The sequence below is a fragment of the Neomonachus schauinslandi genome, chromosome 10 (genome assembly GCF_002201575.2).
Source record: "Neomonachus schauinslandi chromosome 10, ASM220157v2, whole genome shotgun sequence".
In the NCBI taxonomy this organism is placed as follows: domain Eukaryota; kingdom Metazoa; phylum Chordata; class Mammalia; order Carnivora; family Phocidae; genus Neomonachus; species Neomonachus schauinslandi.
In genome coordinates this window covers 136565189-136586415 of record NC_058412.1, presented here as the reverse complement: position 1 = coordinate 136586415, position 21227 = coordinate 136565189, and the positions used below count along the sequence as shown (strand labels likewise).

Genomic DNA, 21227 nt, shown 5'->3' with positions numbered 1-21227 from the left:
CCACCCACCTCTTGCTTGGATGGCGCCTGCCCTGCGGCAGAGCCCCTGGGCAGGCCTTGGTGCAGGGTCCCCTGACGTTTGTATGTGGAAAACGGTTCTTTTGTGGCTTTGATAGGGAGGACAGTTTGGCTGGATATAAAATCCTTGGTTTACACTTTCTTTCAGTAATTTTGTGTATGCTCATCCATGGTCACCTCACTTTGTAAGTTGGTTTTGAAAAGCCTGATGCCAGGTCAATTTTCTTACCTTTGTAATTTATTTTCTCTTTTTACCTGGAGGCCTCATCTGTTTCTTTGAAAAGTAATAGTTTTGTGAGGATACATCAGAGTTGATAGAATGCAGATTTTGGTCTCTGTTTTCCCAGAATGTTCTCTTGGATTCTGGTTTCAGTGGCTCTTGTGCTCCGTTGTCTGTTTTCCTTCTTCAGAGGCTCTGATAATGCAGTACTAGCCTTTGCTGGCCTGCTGCCCCCGCCTTCCCTGGGCCTGTCGTTGTGTGTGCCCCTTGCTGGCCCGCCTTTCTTCACGGTTTCCCTCCTTGGCACCTTGTAGTTAACTTTACTCATTTCTGACATATTGTTTCCTTTTCATTTTTTTCTTGCATTTAGTCAACTCTTATATTTTTCTGTTTTTAAGATACTTATTTTAGAGAGAGAGAGAGTGTGCGTATGAGTGGGGGAGGGAGAGAGAGCGTCCTAAGCAGACTCCACACTGAGCGTGGAGCGGCCCTGAGATCACAACCTGAGCCGAAACCAAGATTTGGATGCTCAACTGACTGCGCTACCCAGGCACCCTTCTGTTTTTTCATCTCCTTCTTTGTTACTATTTCCGGTTTTGATTCAGAGCAATTTTCACGTCCTCAAATGCTCAAGTACGTTTTTTGTTGTTGAAAGGTCTGTCTTACAGTGTTCTTGTTTTTCCAGACAGAACTGGTCTCTGATGTGTGTGGAATTCCATTTTCTGACTTTTTGCGGTGGTTCTTTATGGATTTGCTAATCTTCCTCCTGTTCATTTTTGTGGTAGTTGGGGGTCTCGTAAGACTCGCGGTCTGATGGCGCCCTCTTCTGCCAGTGCTGGAATGTTGGGTAGCGTAGCTGGTTTTTGGCTTGTGTTGGTTGTAGGGGGGGGTCATGTGTCCTTTGATGGTGGGGTTCCTGTCTTGTGGGACCCTAAGTGTCCCTTTACTTCCTTCCCTTTCAGCACCTGGTTTTCAGATGGCCCTTGTCAGAGGCTCTGTTTTCCGAGGACTCTGCCCACGCCTGTCCCTGTGTCTGTGCTCTGGGCGCTCAGACTGGGGTGGACCAGCAGCCATTCTGGGCTGGCTTTTGCTGGACCATGGCCCCTCGCGGTCTCCCTCATCTGTCTTTGCTCTGTGGGTGCAGTGGGGCCCTGCTGAGGATGGGCCAGTTCTGCTCATTTGGGGTCCTTTTGGAGCAGGGTGCTCCCCGTCTTCACATTATGCTGATGGAGTGATATCTGTATAGATTGGTGTTTCCCTTCTTGTTCTGAGTTTTTTGGGGAGAGAGACGGGAGCTGCTGGGGTGACTCGATGGCAGCACACTGTCTCCCCCTCCCGTGAGTGGTGTGCATCCTCCTAGGGTGAGTACCTGAGTATCTTTACCGCGGCTGCGTCTGCGCAGGTGTGTCTGTGTTCTGGACGGTGAGGGCGCAGAGATGGGTGTAACCGAGTTTGGGAACCGCGCCATTGCGAGGGCGAGCAGAGGAGCCGTTTGTCCAGCTGAAGCCGGGGGCGTGGGAGCAGCCTTGAGAGTCACCTTGCCTGGGAGCCACCTTGCTGTGCTTCCGGGCCGCCAGGAATCGGGCTCCCCAGCCCCTGAGGTGGAAATGTCGCTGAGGCAGTTCCCGAGGGGCCCGGGGCTGGGGGCGCCTGTTCTCAGAGTCGTGGGAAGCTCAGAGCCGTGCCAGGGGCCCCTCCCCCAGTGGGTCATGCACCGCCTCTGCACAGCGCTGGGCTCCCAAGAGTGAGGCTGACCCCACAAGCCAGGTGGGATGTGGACGGAAGGTGTTTTTTCTTTCCGTTTGGTTTTGCATCAAGTGTTTGTTGGCTGTCAGATTGATTGTGGCATTTTGACCATGGAAATGTTGCCTTCAAAAGAAGTAGCTTCCTTTTGTCAGTCTTTCCAATGGTCCTGTGACAGGGAGGCTCCACTTGCCAAGGAGGAAGCACTGGAGCGTATGTGCTACCGCCAAGTTCTTTTTTTTTTGTTTCTAGCCCCAGGGCCTGCAAAAACAAAGCAAACTAAACAGCCCTTGATGGGGTGTGAATCTTGGTGAAGTTGGTCCTGCGCACCACTGCCTCCCAGGCCCGACGTTGGCCCTTGCCTGGCAGAGTTTTCTGTTACTCTCTGTCTGCAGGGGAGGCGGGCGGCTCAGGGCCCCTCCCTCAGGCTCTGCCCGCCCTGCCCGGCTGGCCCCATGACCCTGGAGGGAAGACGGTGAAGACGTGTCCTTCCATTTTGGTGTGAAATGGAAGAAACAGTGCTTATCCCATGTAATTAGAAGTACTTTGACTATCAAGTAGGATATCTTTGAACATAGGCTTTTTGTAAAAGTTCATAGAACCACGAGAAGTTACAGTTTCTCACTGACCTTTAGAGCGTGCACGCTGCCTGGGCCTGCGGGAAGCGCGCGGCCAGCCGTCCTGGGCCGTGCTGACACGTGCCCATCAGAATGCTTTGACACCAGTTTTGATTTCTAAAATATATTGCAATAAAGCATTATTTATCTCGGTTTCTGACTTTTAGCACCTGTTAATTTGCACCTGAAGCGGGTACCTCACCCTTGTTCCACCTGTTTTGGCTGTTGAGCTATTTGGAAAGTAGGAACATCACATGTGGTCCAGAATTGGCCACGAGTGTTGCAGAGGTATTTCAGTCCGTCCTGTAAGGTAGGGCCTTTGCTCTCCGCGTGGCTGCACCTGTCCCCGTGAACCTCGAGGTCAGGAGTGGTGTCTGCAGGGTAGGGGAGGGGAGGAGGGAAGGCTGCTGCTGGCGGGCAGCTTTCTTTCCAGAAACTGGCCTCTGCTTGGGCCTGCTGGGCTCTCCCTGTGGTGTGTGGGGTCCAGAGTAGCGGGCCCGGATGGCCGCCATGCTTGCGTTTCTCCTGTTCCTGCAGACTTTGTTTTCATCACACGCCTTTGCAGGGGCGCTCTTTGTGTCTTGCACGAAACGCTTTAGGGCTGTTGCCTAGACTCAGGGAAACACCGAGAAAACCTGAATCGTTCTTTGAAACGAGGAAAAGTAGCCACCACAGGGACTAGCCTGGAGGAGGGATCTTGGCGGGTAAGGGTGTCTGAAGGGGGTGTGAAGTCGTGTAATTGAGGTTGAAGGTGCGCGCACAAGGGCACGAGCAGCCGTGCCCCAGCCTGGTGGAAGGGGACTCAGGTGGCGATGGACCAGGTGCCCAGAGCGCGGTGTGCTGGGTGCTGTGGTCCTCGCCTGCCACCTGCTGGCCGGCTCCCAGAACTGTGGCCTGGTCTGGGCAGGGCTCTTCCGCTGTCGGGGAATTCTTTCCTCCCACCTCCTTAAACTTGAGAACAAGCTGTAAAAATATCCTTGTCACGTTTGCACCTGAAACATACCTGAGTGACTTTAACCATCAGAATACAGACTTAGTTTCCATTCCGCATGGAAAAACGAGCGCCGTCTAATTGGGAGTTGTGTGGTTTGAGGCCCCGGAGCATCGGATGGAGACACGGTGCTGGAACCACAGGACGTGGAGGCTGGGTGGCCGTGATGCCTCCAGGAAAACGGCCCCGGTGACTCCGTGTCCGTGAGCAGGCGTCAGAGACTCGCAGAAACTCGGCCTTTCCTCCAGCGGTGCAGGCCCTGCGCTGAAGCGCTGCTGTCAGCTCGGGGAACAGGGCGGTCCCCTCTTGGCCTCGGATGACAATGGTCGCCACAGAGTACTGTGCCCCAACAAGCTAACCGGCTGACCACCAGCCTGCCCAGTCCAGGAGTTTAGACTTTGTGGCCTTGGGAATGTGCCTTTGTCAGCAAAGTGGGGATGACACAGTTGGGCCCAGGTGTGACATCAGTCCCGCCTGACCTGCTGGACACGTGCCCCTCTGCTCACACCCTCTCCCCGTTAGGGACTCGTAAAGCACTTCGGCTCAAGGAGCAGGCCTGCAGGAAGGAGCCTGTTCCCAGCCTGGCTTCCTCCAGCATCAGGGTTCCTTAAGACCCCTGTAGGGAAGTGTGAGTGGCCCCAGGCATGCAGTCCAGGGGCCAGCACCTGGCTCTGCCCCGTCCTTCCAGCGCTGTGGGTCCTGCCCACCTGTGCGCACCACTAACTCGGCTGTCTTCTCCTTTCTCGTCACCAGGGGTCGGGCCCAGGCTCGGCGGTCCCAGGCAGCTCCGGTGTTGGAACCCCCAGACAGTTCACGCGACAAAGGATCACGCGGGTCAACCTCAGGGACCTCATATTTTGTTTAGAGAATGAGCGTGAGACAAGCCATTCACTGCTGCTCTACAAAGCATTCCTTAAGTAGCACAGGGCGGGCGCGGCAGCGCGGAGGGAGACGCCTGGGACGTTTTTATATATTTGCAGATTACGCCTTTTGTAACAAGCAAATGGGATATTGTTTAAAAAACAGCCACCTCTTTACAATGGAACAGTTTTTTATTCCTGTTTCTAAGTCAACTCTTCAGTATGGAAGAAAACACGTTTCTGTAACAGAGAACACAGAGGCCCGTGGGCACTCTGAACGGACAATTAACTCTTAACTCATCTTTGATTGAGTGGCCTTCTTGCCAAACAAGCCATATATAAAAACTGATGGAATCGTTTAGCAAATAATTAGCTGCCCTCTGTCACCTCGTAGCGGTTTCTACATTATTTGTGCATTTTGGTTTATTCAACCCAACTTACTGCGTAGGTGTGTGTCTACAGCGATGACCTCATTTCATTTATTTTATTTTTGTATTAGTCAGTTGGCAAAGCAAACTGATTTTTTAGACTATTTATGTCCCCGTCCCCTCCCTCGCCAGAGTCCCCGAGGAGCACGGAGCTCACCGCGCGCTCGCCCGGAGTGTGGTCACCTTTCTGCTCAGGAGAGGCTGCGCGGCGGCTCCTTCCGAACGTGTGCTCGGCATCTGTACAGACGCGTTTTATTTGCTAGAGTTTGTAAAGCTGTAAAGTTAAAAGAAATGAAAACCTTTTCAGCATAAATATATTTTACTTGCACTGTGTTTTTTAGCTAAAAGTGGAAACTTAGATGAAATAAAAATCAAAGTTGAGAAGAATCATCAAAAGACTGTTTCTCAGTGTGAATCAAGTGTTGAAAAATGGTTGGTGTATTTTGTCAGTAATTGTACATAATTTTTGGCACATAACATGAAAATGGCTATGTAAACTATAATTATTTTGCTAAGAGACTGTAAGCAAGCTGTGGGCCAACTTTACAGATGTCCAGAGCAAAGCCCCTTCTTTGTACCTATTTTTTTATTACAAATATACTAATTGGTTCTTTATATTTTCAGAGGTTATTGTATTAAATTGTCTATTGATAGTACTTTTATGACTGTAAATACTTTGGCTTTTTCTGTGTGAATCCTCACGTCAGACTTTACTTCGCGCGAGTGTGAACCGAATGCTGATCAGTATTTTTATCAATACCTGAAAACTGTTACACCTTTTATTTTGTCTTTTAGGAAATCCCTGTCTTTCCATTTTTTCATGTAAATTTTGCACAGTTACTTGTTCATATGTAAATATTTTACTTTCAAAAATGAAGTTTTTAATTGCTATTGTTTTATATAGGATTGAAAGAAAATTAACTCCTTTATTAAAAACAAATTTATCTGTATCTGTTTTGCCTATTTTTCCCGGTTTTCCAGGTTTAGATTCTGCTACCAGAGACTCAGCCCTGGTTCCCCTGAGGTGTTCATTTATGAGCTACTTGTTAGAATCAGTATCTAAACCCCAGCGACTCTAGTAGAAATAACCTCGCCTCCAAGGACAGGACCTCCATGCTGCAGGGTAAGGCCCGGTGTGGGTGGCGTCTGAGGGCCCGAAGCTGAGCTTACTCCCTGCACGCTCGGGCCACCTGGGCCACCCCGCCTGCGTTCCGTTGCTGGGGCACCTGCCCACGCAGCTGGGGCACCCTGGGGAGAGGCAAGGTAAGGCCCCGGGGGGTCCGCGCACAGGCATGTGCCCTGGTGAGCCTGGCAGGGCGACATAATGGCCCCAGCCCCGGGGTGGACCCACAGTGACGGAGACAGATGGGGTCTCCAGGAGGCCCCGCCTCCTCCCTGCCACCTCCTGTTGCAGGCTGGCCAGCACCCTGCCTCTCGAGCGCTGCAGGTAGCCAGTCATTGGCGTGCTTGGGGTTGCTGCCCGGTTTCCACATTGATTTTAACTAGCTGGACGATAACCAGCAATATGTGGCCTTCCTTACAAGTTACACTGGAAAATACCGCTCTCATTAGGGAGCCTTCCAGTATCTCCAGGGGCTCCCTGATACACCACAGACTGGGGGGCTTCAGCAGTAGAGGCCTGTGTCCCCATTCCGGAGGCCAGACGTCTGCGGTCGGGGCTTGGCAGGGTCCGTGCCCTCCGAGACCATGAGGAGGTCTGTTCCGGGCCTCTTCCGCCAGCTGGTGGTGGCTGGCATCTTGGATGTCCCTCCACGTTTTCGTGGCGTTTTCTCTCTGCATGTCTGTCTTTGTGTCTGAATTTCCCCTTGCGAGCTCCAGGACACTGGTCACACCGGAGTAGGGTGCCAGCAATGACCTCATTTTAACTTGACTTCCGTAAAGACCCTGTCTCCAAGTAAGGTTGCGTTCTGAGGTGCTGGGGGCTAGCACTGCACAGATCTTTTTTTGGGGGGGTGGGAATCACACTCACCCGTAACTCCTGTGATGGCGGGGGACGGAGCCTCTGGAAGGAAGCACTCGATGCACTGTTTCGAGTCTCCCGTCCACGTGAAAGGCCCGGGATAATTTAGTGATTAGGTCACACTTGTACTTTCTAACCACGACTACTTTGTTTTTGCGAAGTTCTTGGTAGTTGGTAGAGGACAGTTGTACTTGGATTTCTGTAGGTGTGGCTGATTTAATGTCAGTTTCTCTGCATGTCCTCCTGGGTCCCATCGCTCCGCCAAGGACAGTCGCAGCCAAGGCAAAGCCCCCTGACACCAGCAGGAGACCCCGTGCGGCAGAAGCTTTGCCAGCAGACCCGAGACACCTGTTTGTCCGTTGTTTTCCCCTCGTGAGACTGTTAACTGCTGCTCAGTGTCACCCCACAACACGTTATTAGTTGTGTGACGTCAGGTTTGGGAACTTGGGTGGGCTTGGAGGTCGAGGGCAGGATGGTGTGGTCCGGGACGTCTGCTCTCTCCACTCCGTTCCCCAGAGCACTGTGCTTCCAGTCGAGCAAGAAGGCAAGAACAGGAAATAAGGCATGAAGTTTTCATGAAGTTTGGAAAGGAAGAAGGCGAAGAAAGAAATCACAGATGACGCCATTGTGCCCGGAAAGTCTGGAAGAATCCACACATATGTTACTGAAGCAGAGATCTGAATTTCATGAAATTGTGGGGAACAGGGTTGGTAGCCAGAATGAAATGTGATTCTGTATTCCGGCAACCAGCAGCCAGAAAGTGAAAACGGGTCATGAATGATAGGACCAAGAATGCTGGGGTACCTAGGAATACGTCCGGGGAGCGACATAGAAGACCCTCCCACTGAAGTTAGAGAAACAGAGAAAGTCTGCGTGGAGCATGCGCCGTGTTTGCGGAGTGGACTCGGATTGCTGTCCTGATTGATCCCATGCCGCCCCACTCACATCCCAGCAGGGCTTCCGCTGACACTGATTCCAGAGATTCTTCGGACAGCTCCGACGGTCTAGAGCAGACATGGAGCATTCACACTCCCAGATTTTAAGACTTCCTGTAAGGCTGCGGTCATCGAGTCGGTGTGGCATTGGCATGAGGGCAGACGTGACCAGTGAATGCCAGAGTCCAGAGGCGGATCCGGATGTTACGGCCACTAGACTTGAGACAAAGACAGCAAAGTGGTGAAGGCAGGATAGCTGCTGGTGCAGCTGGGTGGCCTGTGGGCCGAGAGTGAGAGTTGCTCCTGTGTTCACACACACGCAGATTAATTGGAGATGGATCATAGGCCTGAAAGTGGGAGCTGAGAGTCCAAGGCTTCTAGAAGAAAACGTCAGAGAAGATGTTCACGACCTTGGCGTGGGCAGGCACAAGCCATAAAGAAAAAAATGGCGAAGTGCACTTGAAATTTGCGCTCGACCGAAGATGCCCGGGGAGGGTGGAAGGGAGGCCGCAGACCGGGAGGGTGCGTGTGAGGTGCATAAACCCGACAGAACCCGCATGGGAAGTATAGCAAGAATTACCTCGATAAAAATGTATAAAAGACCTATAAGTGGCCAGTAAGCAAATGAGAAGGTTGCCCGTCAGGACTGGTCATCAGAGAAATGGAAGTTGAAGCCGTGGTGTGAGCCCGCCACACGCCTGCCGTAGGGTCCCAGACGGAGAGGTATCAGAGGGCCCCCACACGCCGCCGGCAGGCCAGTCCCGCCACTCTGGGCAACTGTTGCACTTTTGAGAAAGCAAAGCGTGTATCTACCCTGTGACCTCGCAGTTCCCGCTTGCGTATCTCCTCGAGAGAAACGATTGCCTTTGTCCACCGGAGACCGGACGGGAGTGTTCGCAGTGCCGGTTGTCCCCGATGGACCGGAGTGGGAGCGGTGGGTACATATCGTAGTGTATTTGTCAATGGAATACGACCCGGGAATAAAAAGGAATAAGCTGCTGACCACCCAGTAATGTGGATGAATCTCTAAAGAATGCTGAAGAGAGAAGCCAGACGCAGAAGACCCCACGCCCCCTGGTTCCATATGTGGGAGGCTCGCACAGGAGAACTCCCAGAGGTGATGGGAGTCCACGTGGTTCGCCCTGGTGGCTGGCGGGAAGGGCACCAGGACCCCTTTGGGCTGATGGGAATGTTCTGTCTCCATCTGGGTGGTGCTCACATGGGTGTGCGTGAGTGTAAACAGTCCGACAGGTAAGGTCTGTGCATTTTAGCATATATAAAATGTACTGCCAGGGGCGCCTGGGTGGCTCAGCCGGTTGGGCGACTGCCTTCGGCTCGGGTCATGATCCCGGAGTCCCGGGATCGAGCCCCGCGTCGGGCTCCGTGCTCGGCGGGGAGCCTGCTTCTGCCTCTGACCCTCCCCCCTCTCATGCTCTCTCTTTCTCATTCTCTCTCTCAAATAAATAAATAAAATCTTAAAAAAAAATAAAAATAGGGCGCCTGGGTGGCTCAGTTGGTTAAGCGTCTGCCTTCGGCTCAGGTCATGATCCCGGAGTCCCGGGATCGAGCCCCGCGTCGGGCTCCGTGCTCGGCGGGGAGCCTGCTTCTCCCTCTCCTTCTGCCTGCCTGTCTGCCTACTTGTGATCTCTCTGTCGAAATAAAATCTTAAAAACGTATCGCAATAAAACCTGGGGAAAGACTCTGGCTTCGCGCCCCCCTGGGTGGGACCTCAGCTCCACCTACGCAGGTCACCCGGCCCCACGTGATCCGGTGCCACATGAGAGGAGGTGTGTGGGTGTCTCAGGATAGGTGGCAACTCGTGATCTTCTTGTGATTATCTGTGGTCACTGGTTAACTAGTTGAGTGTTCACTAGTTTTTCCTTCTATCAGACTGTGGCCTCCCAATGTAAGTTTTGACTTAAAAAAAAAATAAAGTTCTACTTAGTCTTCCTCCATCCCCGCACCGGGGCCCGGCTTGCCCCAAGCCCGACCCTGCCCAGCGTGAACAGCCGAGGCTGCAAAGCATCTGTTCTGGTCTCATGCTCTGTCCGAGCAGCTGTGGGGACCCATCTGGGGCCTCTGGATCCTCCGTGTTGTGCTCTCACGGAGGAGGCCATGCAGTTAGACCAGAGTCCAGCGACGGGCTGCCAGCCCATCCCCTCCTCTGGGCCGTTCTGGGTCACACCGGGGCCACGTGTGCCCAGGGAAGACCAGCCCAAGGAACTTACCCTTCTCCTTAAGAGACAAATCACACCTGTTTTCCAAGAATCTAGTTGCTCGTTCAGGCTGCTTCCTAAGGCTTTGTCCTAGCTGCCAGAATTTCTATATTTTTGAGGAGAATGGGCATGCCCTGATCTTTTTTCCTAAAATGTATGTATTCAGCAAGTGTCAACGAGCACCTCTCACACGCAGGGTGCCTTCCCAGGGGCTGGCGGGTGTGGCCAAGGCACAGTCCCTGGAGGAGGCCAGACAGGGCTCGGGCTGGGAGAAGTGGCCGGGGTGGAGTGCACCTGGAAGGACGGGGCTGTCTCCTCTGGGCGCATCAGGAGAGGAAGGCGGGAGCAGCTTTGCGCGTGCTTCTTTGGAAATCAGGGTCACAGTAAGAGACCAGCACTCACCGCTAGCTCGGGCGCACCCGGAGCCCTGCGGGGCTGGAGGCCATGCAGCCCGGGCCAGTTTCTGGAGAAGTGTGGCGTGCGTCAGCCTGTCCACCGCCTTGCCCATCCGCGCGCTCCTGGACACTTCTCCCCCAGAATCTTCCAGATTCGTCCCCACAAAGATGTGTACAGTCCTGTTCATAGCAGCTTTATTTGAAATGGCGAGGATCTGGAAGTGCCCTAACTGTCCGAGTACAGGTGAACGGCTAAACTGGTCTGCGCGCGGTGCCGCCCACGCAGCGAGGGGCACCTGCTCGGTCGCAGTGTGAGTGCGAGAAGCCCGAGGACAGCAGCGCCCTGCGGGGGGTCCGGAAGTGCAGCGTCCCCCACAGCCTGGAAGCCGGCAGGGGTCGCTTGGGGCCTGGGGGGCCTGCAGAGGGGGCGAGGAGACTCAGGGTTACCCTGATCGTGGTGACGGCTTCACGGGCGCACACGAACGTCAGGACTCAGCACGTGGGACGCGGTGAACATGGGCTGTTACCAAACATCAGAAATCTCTCCAAGATGCGAAAACGAGCGACTAAGAGTAAAAAGTAAAGCACCTGTTCTCCTCTGGCTGCAGATGACCTCCTCACCCTTTGAGCCTGTTACTCGGGTCTGACACGGGGACAGTAGCAGCAAGCCCCACCCCCCACCCCAAGCCCCACGGTGGCTTACAGGTTAACCGAAGAGCCCTGACTTCTGTTCCCTGGGCCAAGCCCCTCCTGGAGTGATCGGAGAGGCTGATTCACTGTTGGGGGGCACACAGCCCAGGGGCCCAGGCGCGGGTCCCTGGTCTGGTGGGCTGGTGCCAGGTCTCCAGTGTTCGGGAGTCAGGGGTGGGTAGGGGCAGCGGTGCGTGTCAGTGGGGGCCCTGGGGTGACGGCAGGGTTCGGGTGCATTACTCACATCCTTGGCAGATGGGGACACCTCACGGTCCCCCACTGCATCTCATCCTCGCTGACCCCGATCCAGTCCCCCTGACGCGAGTGTGGGGTCGGTCCACACCTCCTGAAGGGTGGGAACCGGGCAGGCGCTGTGGGTTTGCAGCCTGGAGCCAGCCAGTCACCTGAGCTGATGAGCGGTGGGGCGGCCTGTGGGCCCGGGCTGGGCAGGCACCGGGGGGAGTGGGGGAGGTGTCCCTGCACCAGGAGCACCCACAGGCAGCCACAGGAACATCGTTAGGGCCCGTGAGTGTGCAGTGGTGTTCCTGGAGCTTTCCTGACACCAACAAGCACCCGGCAGACCGAAGCTGTGAAGGAAGGACCCCAGAACTCCGCGAAGGTTCCCCCTCTGGAGCAGGGAAGCAAGAGGTATGGACTCCCGCGTGGAGAGGCCTCAGCTGGCCTTAGCTGAGAGAAGGGTGTCTGGCCCGTCCTCAGGCCCCAGGGACGTGTCCATCCCTTGGACCCAGCAGCTGTCCGGGGTCACCAGGGACCCCCATCCTGCTTCCAGGGGATCACATGGGCTAAGAGTCGGCACCCTGCTTGTCTCCAGGCAAGCTTGGGCCTGCCGTGTCTGTGAGGACACGTGCCCGCTGGGGCACAGAGAACCGTCGGCTTCCCACGGGGTTGGTCACTGCCCCTGCCCTCTTGGGTCCCTCTCTGCATCTCCAGGCATGTCATAGCCCTGATGGCTGGCCCAGAGGCCAGCCAGGACCTGTAGTTTCCCAAGGGAGCCCTAAACTCACTTTTCTTTTTGATGGTGCTGGAGAGTGGGGAGGGATTTTAATTTCTTGGCTTTTCAATGTTGACCATTGTGGTTGGCTGAAAATGGCCCCCAAAAGACCAGGTCCTAATTCCCAGACCCTGTCACTGTGACCTTATTTGGAAAAAGGATCGTTGTAGAGGTCATCAAGGATCTCGAGATGAGACTGTCCTGGCTTACCTGGTGGGCCCTTAATCTAGTGATGTGTCCCTATAAGAGGGGGTCCTTGTTAGAGGGGGTTAGACAGAGAAGCCACGTGAAGACGGAGGCAGAGGTGGATCGACGTGGCCACGAGCCCAGGATGCCTGGGCCAGCAGGAGCTGAAAGGGGCAAGAAGGATCCTGCCCAGAGCCTCCGGAGGGAGCCTGGCCCTGCCCGCAGCTGGATTTCAGCCCGGAGGTACCAGCCTCGGACTTCTGGCCTCCAGATCTGTGAGAAGATAAATCGGATGTTGTGAGCGATCCCGTCTGTGGCTTTCTCATAGCAGCCGCGGGGCCCTAGGGCAACAGTGAGCTCAGCGTTTCCGGTCAGACCATGACTGCGGCTGGGCCAACCCGGCTGTCAGGTGCTGACCCTCCAAAGGGTGGCTCGGGGGTCCCCAGCCCTGCCCAGAGCCCCTCTGCCCCAGCCAGTGCTTCCGTCGTCGGCTTCATCTCTGACCAAGTCCCTCCCTCGCAGTGACCTCGGCCACACGGACTTCTTAGGCCACCAAGGGACAGGGCTTTGTGTGGCTGGTCACGGCAGAGGGCAGGGTGCCAAGGAGGATCTCCACCGGTCTGTGACTGTCCTCCCCACTGACCTGTGCCCCCTGCCAGTGCCTCTGCCCCTGCCTCTGGGGCTGCTCCTGACCACCAGCCTCTTAGTTTCCATGACGACCATCCCAGACATTTAAAAGGGAGGAAAAAGCAAGGTGGTGGCAGGGCGCTCCTGGCTCCAGATGCAGCGAGCTCGCCCCTCCCTGCCTGGTCATTCCCTGCCGGAGCCCTTCCTCGGGGGTCAGCCCTGGCCCTCCAGGTGGACCTGTGACCCTAGCAGCCACGTGAGGGTCTCTGTGGCTGGGGCAGCTGTGGGCCCGTGACACCGTAGGGCCCGTCAACCTTGTGTGGCGGGTGGGGGAGACAAGGTCACTCTCTGTGGAATGCAGGTCTAGGGGCCGCTGTGGGTGCCTTGGTGGCCATAAAGAGGGAGGGACAGTTTGGGTGGGTGTGGAGCCAGCTGGGCTCGACGCTGGTCAGAAGTCAACACCAGCCTGCAGTCTACTGAGCCAACAAGTCCGTTACCATCCCAGCCCGCTGATGCGGCTTTCCTGAAAACACTGGGACGGATGCCCCCATCAGCCACGGTTTCTGCACCTGGAGAGCAGGGATGATGCCTCCTTCCCGGTGGTGGGCGGAGGTCTCAGCAAATGAGACCAGCCCTTTGCAGCTGCCTCCCACGGCCCCAGGAGCGACCTGCCCACTGGCTGCCTGGGTAGAGGGCGGAGGGGGGACGGTGTGCGCTCTGTGCACACACACCTAACGCTGCACGCATGCACTGCTCATTTGGGAACGGCAGCTCATGGCCTGGAGGCTTGGCCAGGCAGCTAGGTCCCCCAGGCCCACCTACTCCCTGGACCGTCCCCAAGTGCTCTGGGCCACTTGGCCTCTGCCTCATCTCACTTCGTCTTCCCACCTGCTCACACCGCAGCTGGTCTTGGCCTGGAGACCTTCGGGGGACTTGCCCAAGGTCACGAGCTTCAAGAGGAGCAAAGCTGGACTAAACCCCGGGTCTTAACCAGCCAGGCTCTGGCCACACTCCTGCTGCTGCCCCTGGGGAGGCCTGGGGCCTGGCTAGTGGGCTTCTCAGCTGGGACGGGGGCTCCTCCCAGCCACACCCTGACAGGTGCTTGGAGCACCGGGGACAGCCAGGGAGGTCGCTGCCCTGCCGAGATGGGGAGACAGACCACCGGAAGGCTGGAGTTAGAGCATGTGGACATTAAATCACTAAGTTGTTCTAAAGAATTACACACAGACCATGAGGAGAGACTGGGAGGGCTCAGGAGGGTCCTGCACGGGAAAGCTCTTCCCACAGGAAGTCTGAACAGAGTCAGGACCACATGGGCCTTCCGGGAGGCAGAGCAAATGGAGCCCCCGGGAGTCTGCTGCCCGGCTCAGCGGGGTCCCGTGGCTGGAGCTCAGCGGGGCCAGACCTCCCCCCTCCCTGTCCCCACTGTGATCTCTGAGGTAAATTTCCAGGGAGACTGTTCATCCTAAACAGGCAGAGTTCTCTGTGGGCATTTCCTGAAGCCACAAGGAGCCGCGCCAGGCTGCGGGACGGTCAGCACCGCGGACAGCGACAGCGCAGCCTGAGGACCCTGTGCCTCCAGGTGGGGGTGAGTGCCTGGGGCCCCGGTGGGGTGAGCTGCTGGGCGTTTGGGGGTGTGTGATGGAGTGTGTGTGTTGGGAGGGTGGAGGGAGAAGCCAGCGACTCAGGCCTCTCGAATGACCCCTGCCACCTGGCCACAGACCACTCCCTCTGCCCTTTGGTGGGCATCTGGGGTCCAGGCTCCCCGTCAATCCTGAGGACCTATTTTTGGTGGGGTCTAATGCTGTCCTAATGACTTAATTCTTATGTGGTCATCAGTCCCCAAAGTGCTGCCCCATTCTGATAAGACCCCTGAGGCCTGAGTCAAGACATGGTCACTGGCACCCAGGCACCGGGAGTCCACTGGCCAGGGAGGCAGGTGAGGGGTGTGGACACCGTGGGACGGGCCCTCAGTGGGAGCCTCTGGCTGGGATCCCACTTGTGGAGGGGGCTGGCTCCCCCCCTGCCCCCTGCCCGTGGACCCAGCGACTGAGACCCCTTCCCTCTCCTGTGAGGTTCCTGGAAGCCAGAGACTGGAGGGTCTTGAGTGACCACTGCATGTGCCCGAGCACCGGCCCTGGGTCTGAGGTGCCACCGAGCTGTGCGCAGAGAGGGGCCCTGGACGCTGTGGGGCCGGGTCCAGGTCAGCTGGCCAGCACTCCTGCTCACGGGGAGGGGCCCGAGAAGGCAGTTGACTGAGGCTTGGTGGCATGTGAGAGGAGGCTCCCCTTCGTGCCCTCGGGGCTGTCGTGGGGGCATGTTGTGCCATGGACTCAGTGCTCTGCACGTTCTGAATGGGAAAAAGACCAAGATGGTCTCAGAAAGTCAGCCGTTGTTGTCCTCCGTACAGTTGGGAGTCAGAGCGTGTCCTGCACATCTCACCGTGAGACTCTGCATCAAGGCATCCCGCGTGTGGCGGATCTGCGGTCACCCAGCGCCTTCCTCCCAGCCCCGCCCCTGCCCCTGCCCCAGGCTGGCCTTGCGCTGTTGGGGCGCAGGGCGGCTCTGGGGGACACGCAGCCTGAGCAGCATCAGGTGGGGGGAGAGAAGGGGGGTCTTTTCTCAGGGCACTGAGGAGGTGGGGACGCACGCTCCGGGCTCCCACGAGGCAGTGTGCAGTCTGTGTCCAGCTGTTAAAATGACGTTCAGAGTAGAAGTCTGCTGCTCTTCTCTATGTGGACATTCCGGGACTGAGGTAAGGGCGCCCCTGCCCGTCCGTCAGGAGTGTGGTCGCTGGAAGGGGGGCCATGGCTCTCGGCACCTTGACCCGAAACGTGGGAGTTTCTCGCTGGTCCTGCATCTCACATGCTCGCCCTTCTCCCTTAGAACACGCTCCCAGTGTCCACTCCCAGCCATGCCCTGATTACACCCAAATCTGCCCCTCCTGGCCTCGTCTTGAGCTCTAGACTGTCTGGGTGGACGTCTACGTGGGGGTGTCCACAGGCGTGGCCAGCAACACGGCCAGAGCCCAGTGGAAGTCCTCCCCACGCCTGGGGCAGGGCTGGGACGGGCCCCCCTCCCCTGCACAACGGCTTCGTCTTCCCCCTGCTCCTGCCTTCTGTCCATCCTCGAGCCCGGCTCTTTCTAATCTGATCAAGGGGTCCTTCTCAGGGCTGCTGGCCTCCCCTAGGCCCCAGCAAGGCTGGCCTTGACCTCTGGCCAGGGGGGTGGGCTTCGGATTGGTGGCTGAGCTGACCGTGTGGCCCTGGCATCGTGAGGTGTCCTGGAGTCTCACATGCGTCTGGGCAGCTGTCTGTGTCCCCTGTGTCAGTCCCAGGGCACCCTGGCCGGCAGGACCCAGCCTCCTGGGTCCTGAGGGTGGTTTTTCACCTAGGGGAGGGGCCAAGGCCCGGGGCGCTGTACCACTGCACCCCCGCGAACTGACGGGTCTGAAGGCCCCTCCTGGGCCTGCGGTCCCCCACGGAAGGCAGGGACGGCAGCCTCCGTCTGGTGAAATGACCCACGAGAAGGCCGCTGGGTCTCCAGGCAAGGGGCCTCCTGGCTGCCCCGAGGCCCCCAGCTGGACTCGTGGTTGCATTCTGCTGTGGGACGGCCAGTCCTCGGCCCGTGGATCTGGGTGGGGGAGGGTGTCCTTAAGCAGAGCCTCACCCTGGGGGTCTGATTATAGGAGTTTGTGCCCTCCCACCCCCCACTGCCGCTCTCAGGCCCGAGGCAGTTGCCTAATTATGCCTGTGATTAGCTGCTTGACACCCTCAAAATTAGCAAGTGGCTAATTGTGCCTGTAATTATCAACTGCACCCGTAATTAACTGTGTGAGTGACTTTTTGTTACGCATGTTATTGTGGATGCAAATTTGCACCCAAGTAAAGCCAGGGTCGTCGTGGGGAGAGGAAGTCGGAAGCCCCAACCCTACCACCGGGCTGGGTGCAGGGAACGCCTGGCTTGCGGCTCAGCCTGACTGTGACACTTAGTAGCTGGGCCAGGCGGCAGCCACGCAGCCTTTCTGAACCACATTGACTGAAGGAGGGCAGGGCCCTGCGGGTCCAGCCGGGCTGGACACAGAGGCCCCGCCGTGTGGCCTGAGGACCGGGAAGGTGTGAGCCACCCCCGCTCCGGGCTCCTCCATCTCACACTCAGGCCAGCTGTCCGGGGCACTAGGTCATGTGACCAGGCCGGGCCCATCAGAGCTTCCGAGGACGGCCAAGCCTGGCTGGGTGGACCTCTTGATCTGGGGCCGTGGCCGGGGGGCAGGGGAGGGGCTGCAACTCTGGTTTCCCACCAGACGGAAGAGCCACTGCATGGGGAGGGGCCAGGCCCCCAAGACAATGGAGGGCGGGCAGGAGGGCTCCCAAGTGGACCCAGGCCTTCCCTGGCATTACGAAGGGAGGAGGAGAGCCTTGAGTTTGACCTTCCAAGAACTTGGAACCGTTTACGCCATGGCATGCAGGCCCTCATTGCTCGGTCCCCTGGGCCTCCCACACGTCACAAGCCGGCCTGCTTTTGCTCATGTCTGTGCTCCCAGAGCCCAGAACCGTGTCTGCGACAGAGCAGGGCTCCGGAGATGTCGGCCGGACCAACAGGCCCCACTCTCAACACCGAGCCCCTGTGTGTCCATCTGCCGTCCGTGAGCCCCAGGGGCTTTGTGGATGCACGAGAGACAGAAGCCAGGGTGAGGCCGACTATTTAAAAGGGGGACTTTATTGACTCCCGTGGAGCAGTGTGCCCACAGTGCCCGGCTCCGCTCCAGCACACGACACCCCGCAGAGCTGCCGCTCAGTTCCGAACCAAGACCGCCTGGCACTAAAAACACAGAAAACATCGACGCGCTTCCCTTTTTTTTCTTTCTTTCTTTTTTTTTTTTTTTTGGTACAAAATGATACAAACAACAATACAAAATAGTTGTGCTGTTGACGATTACAAAAAAGTCAGGACGTTTGCCTAACTGCACGATGCTCAGAGTTGCAGTGTGAATACATCATACTCCAGTATCTTTCCCCAAAACAACCACAGTCATGCGGGGGCTGTTACACATTTTGTCCATTTTCAAAAAGAAACATGCAAAAAAAAAAAAATCAGAATGGAAAAAGGAGAGGAAAGGAAAAGAAACGCGTTCCAATTATACACGGAGGTGGCCCCCCGCTGGGCGTGCCGCGCCGAGCAGGACCTGTCTTCTGGGCACCTCGCTGTGCGAGCGAGTTCACAGGGTGCTCTGTGCATGGGAGACTTCGGGTGTTTTTAGTGCTTTTGTAGCACTGACAAAAAGTGAGACTCCCCTCCTCTAACCTTTTCCCTTGGAGAGAACAGAGCTGCCCCCTCAAAGGACCAGGTGTGTCGGCCAGTGCTCACCCTAGGGAAACTGAGGCATCTCGGGGACCTGATGTGTGTTACTCTGACACTTTGGTGGTGGGGGGCCCAGCACTCGGATGTGCTGAGAGACACGGGAAAGGGAAGGAGTGGGGTGTGAGGCCCAGACAGACACAGGGGTCCCCGGCTGGGGTGCCCCTGACCACGGTCACGTCCATGCCGCTCCACCCCACAGCGCGGGTTTCTCCTGTTCACAGAACAAAACTCCCTACAGAAACTAGGCTGTGCCCTAGCACTTTGCCAGCGAGGAGGCTGGGCCTCCGCGGCCAGCCCGACCAGGGGCACGTCGTGTCTATAAGCTACGTGAGAGGCATTTGACACTGTGCACTCAGTTAATGCTAACTGGACCTCAGAACGGAGTTCCGAGGTGGGTGTGGGAGGGCGTGGGAACCCCGTCTTTCTCTGGCCCCCAGGGACTGGTGGGGCAAGTGAGAGGGGCGGCTGTGTAGCCGTTCGGAGGCAGGGACGGGCACGAGAAGTCCCCCATCAGTGTCCCCCCAGCCCCAGCCTGCACGATTTAGGCAAAATGCACCACGGGCCTGGCAGTGGTGCGGGGCAGGGGTGTGGGGTGGGGAGCCAGAGGGAGGCAGGGGAGACGGGCACCTATGCCGGGGTCCGAGGGATCGGTGTGCAGCAGGCTGGGTCCTGGGCCGGGCATCTCTGTCCCTAGGAAGGCCCAGGGCCCTGGGGACCCAGGGGGGTCTTGAGATTTCAGAGGAGAGTCCACAGCTGCCTCAGCTCCCAGACCATGGTCACACTTAGAAGTTCAACAGGAGGATGAACTTTCCAAACACAAACAAAACACAGAAGATTCCCACTCGCATCCCACCAGCCCTCACCCTGCCAGTAGTCCCTGGAATGTCCAGGCCCCCAGACGCGGGGACAGCTCTCCTTGCCTGGCCCTGAGCCATCTGCATAGCACGGCTTTGGACAGGGGTCCCGGCCTCTTCCCCTTGGCGGGCCACCCTCCCCCTGACTGGAGGTGGCTGTCTGCATGGAGGGGCACCCAGCATGTGACACAGGGACCTCCTTCATCCCTCCCGTCCTCCCCCGGCAGTCGGGATGGGGTCAGGGACAGAGCCCGCTACAGGCCCGCCATCAGGCCACAGGCCCGGCTCAGCTCTGGGAGAGCAGCGGGGTCAGTGAGGAGTTTGGTCTGGGGAGGAACCCTGACACCCAGTGGGGACACAGCCGTGCCTACTGCACGCACATACCCTCACGTACGCTCTTGGGCCAAAGCTGTTTGGAAAACAGGGTCACCTCAGCCTTGGGGACAGGCCCTAGGCTGCGGATTGCATCAAAGACCCTCAGGCCGAGAGCATGAAGAGCAAGCTGAGCCCCCGCCCTCCCCACCTCCCCAGGTTCTCGAGGCTTTTTCTGACCCAGGGCTCTGGGATGGGGCTCTAAGCCGCTTCCCCAAGGGCAGTCCAATGCCAAGTCCCACCCAGGGCCAGGGTACCCCTCAACCCCTTTCTTGGGGAGCCCGTGAACAGACCAGGGTGCTCCCACGCAGCAGGGTCTCCCTGGAGGGTCCCTGGGACACAGTGAGCGCCGTTCACTGTCCTGGGAACAGACTGGCGTCTGGCTTGCGCGTCAGACCGTCCAAGCAAAGGGCAGCTCCGTTCTGAGAGTCCGAGCAGCGGCTCGGTGCTGGCCTGGGTCCCGAGGAGAGGAGACCGGTTGTTGTTTCAGGTGGGTGCAGTCCAGACGCATCCGAGGGACTGATGGCACAACAATGACAGGCTGTCCCGGCCACTTGGAGCAGATCTTTGCTGTCCCCGTCGGTTCACGAGTATGAGAGACTCTGGTCCAGGCGGCAGGGCCGGGGAGAGAGGCTGCTAGCGGCTGGTGATGGTGGTGCACGTTCCCAGCTCTCTCTGCCGTCTGCACAGCCCTCGGGGTGGCTGGAAGCGTCTGGTTGTCAGGGGCTGGGCCTTTGACGGGGTCCTCCAGGGATCCGACTGTGAGGAGTGGGGGGCTCACGCCAGGGTGTTCGGGGATGCTGGCTGGTTTGGGCTGTGGCTTCTGGGGATGCTGTACTCTTCTGGACCAAAGGCAATGGGACCTGCGTGGCATCTGGGGTAACAGTTGTCTCCGGGGGAGGCCTAATGGTTGACTGGGGGGGCCCGGGGGACAACCAAGGGCAGAGATGGTGATCATCAGGAAAGCCCCCTTGGCACCCCACCGGCCCCAGCTACATGCAGCATCAGGAGTCAGGGGGCAGCCCCAAAACTCGGTGAAAGCCAAGTGCGCACCATGGTGCCTTTGGTAGACGGGTTGGGCCCGCCTCCGGGGAGCCTTCTGCGGCTGGTCTCTGGCCTCCCTCCAGCCTCGGGGCCGCCCGAGGGCCCAGGAGACCCCGACAGTGTACAGCAAAGGTCAAGGACTCAGAAGGGCTGTTGGGATATGGACCCCAACATTTTTCTTTGTAAATTTTGTTAAATCACCCACTTTTTTTCTTAATAAAAGACCAAAAAAAAAAAAAAAGACAAATTCTCCCCGATTCCTTAATTGGTGTCTTCAGAGCTGGGACTAGCTGGGGCTGGGGGTGCTCAGGACTGGGGTTGGGGGGATGTACGTGGTCTGTCTGCTTGCTTTTCGTCACTCCTGAGTTTGAGGGAATCTGATACATGTACCAAAAGGCACTTTTTTCTTTTTTTTTTTTTTTTTAAAAACAGTGCTTCTGTTCTAAGAAATTCAAGTTAAGACAGAGTGCCTCTCGCTGTCCTTCAGTGCTAGTCAGCTCCTGTGGTGGGGGGCGCGCCGCGGGGCGAGAAGTGTTCATGCCAGACAGCTCACTGTTGGGGGGGCTGGGGCGGGGAGGGACGCCCTAACACACCACTAAATGACACGTCCGCAGGGAGTCGGGAAGCCCGGCGCCTCCCACGGTCCCGCTCCACCGGCATCCGGGGAGGAGACGCTGC

At 57.3% G+C, this 21227-nt stretch overlaps 1 protein-coding gene across 1 annotated transcript in view; it reads left to right on the top strand.

Annotated features, from left to right (window-relative positions):
- The window catches only part of TAF4 (TATA-box binding protein associated factor 4), a gene marked incomplete at its 5' end in the record, with an annotated part of 67408 nt that extends 61589 nt beyond the window's left edge, over nucleotides 1–5819 (top strand). The window contains one exon of the mRNA XM_021677868.2: nucleotides 4342–5819. Within this exon, the coding sequence (XP_021533543.2) occupies nucleotides 4342–4509 (168 nt within the window). The remainder of the gene's footprint in view (nucleotides 1–4341) is intronic.
- Nucleotides 5820–21227: the final 15408 nt, after the last annotated feature.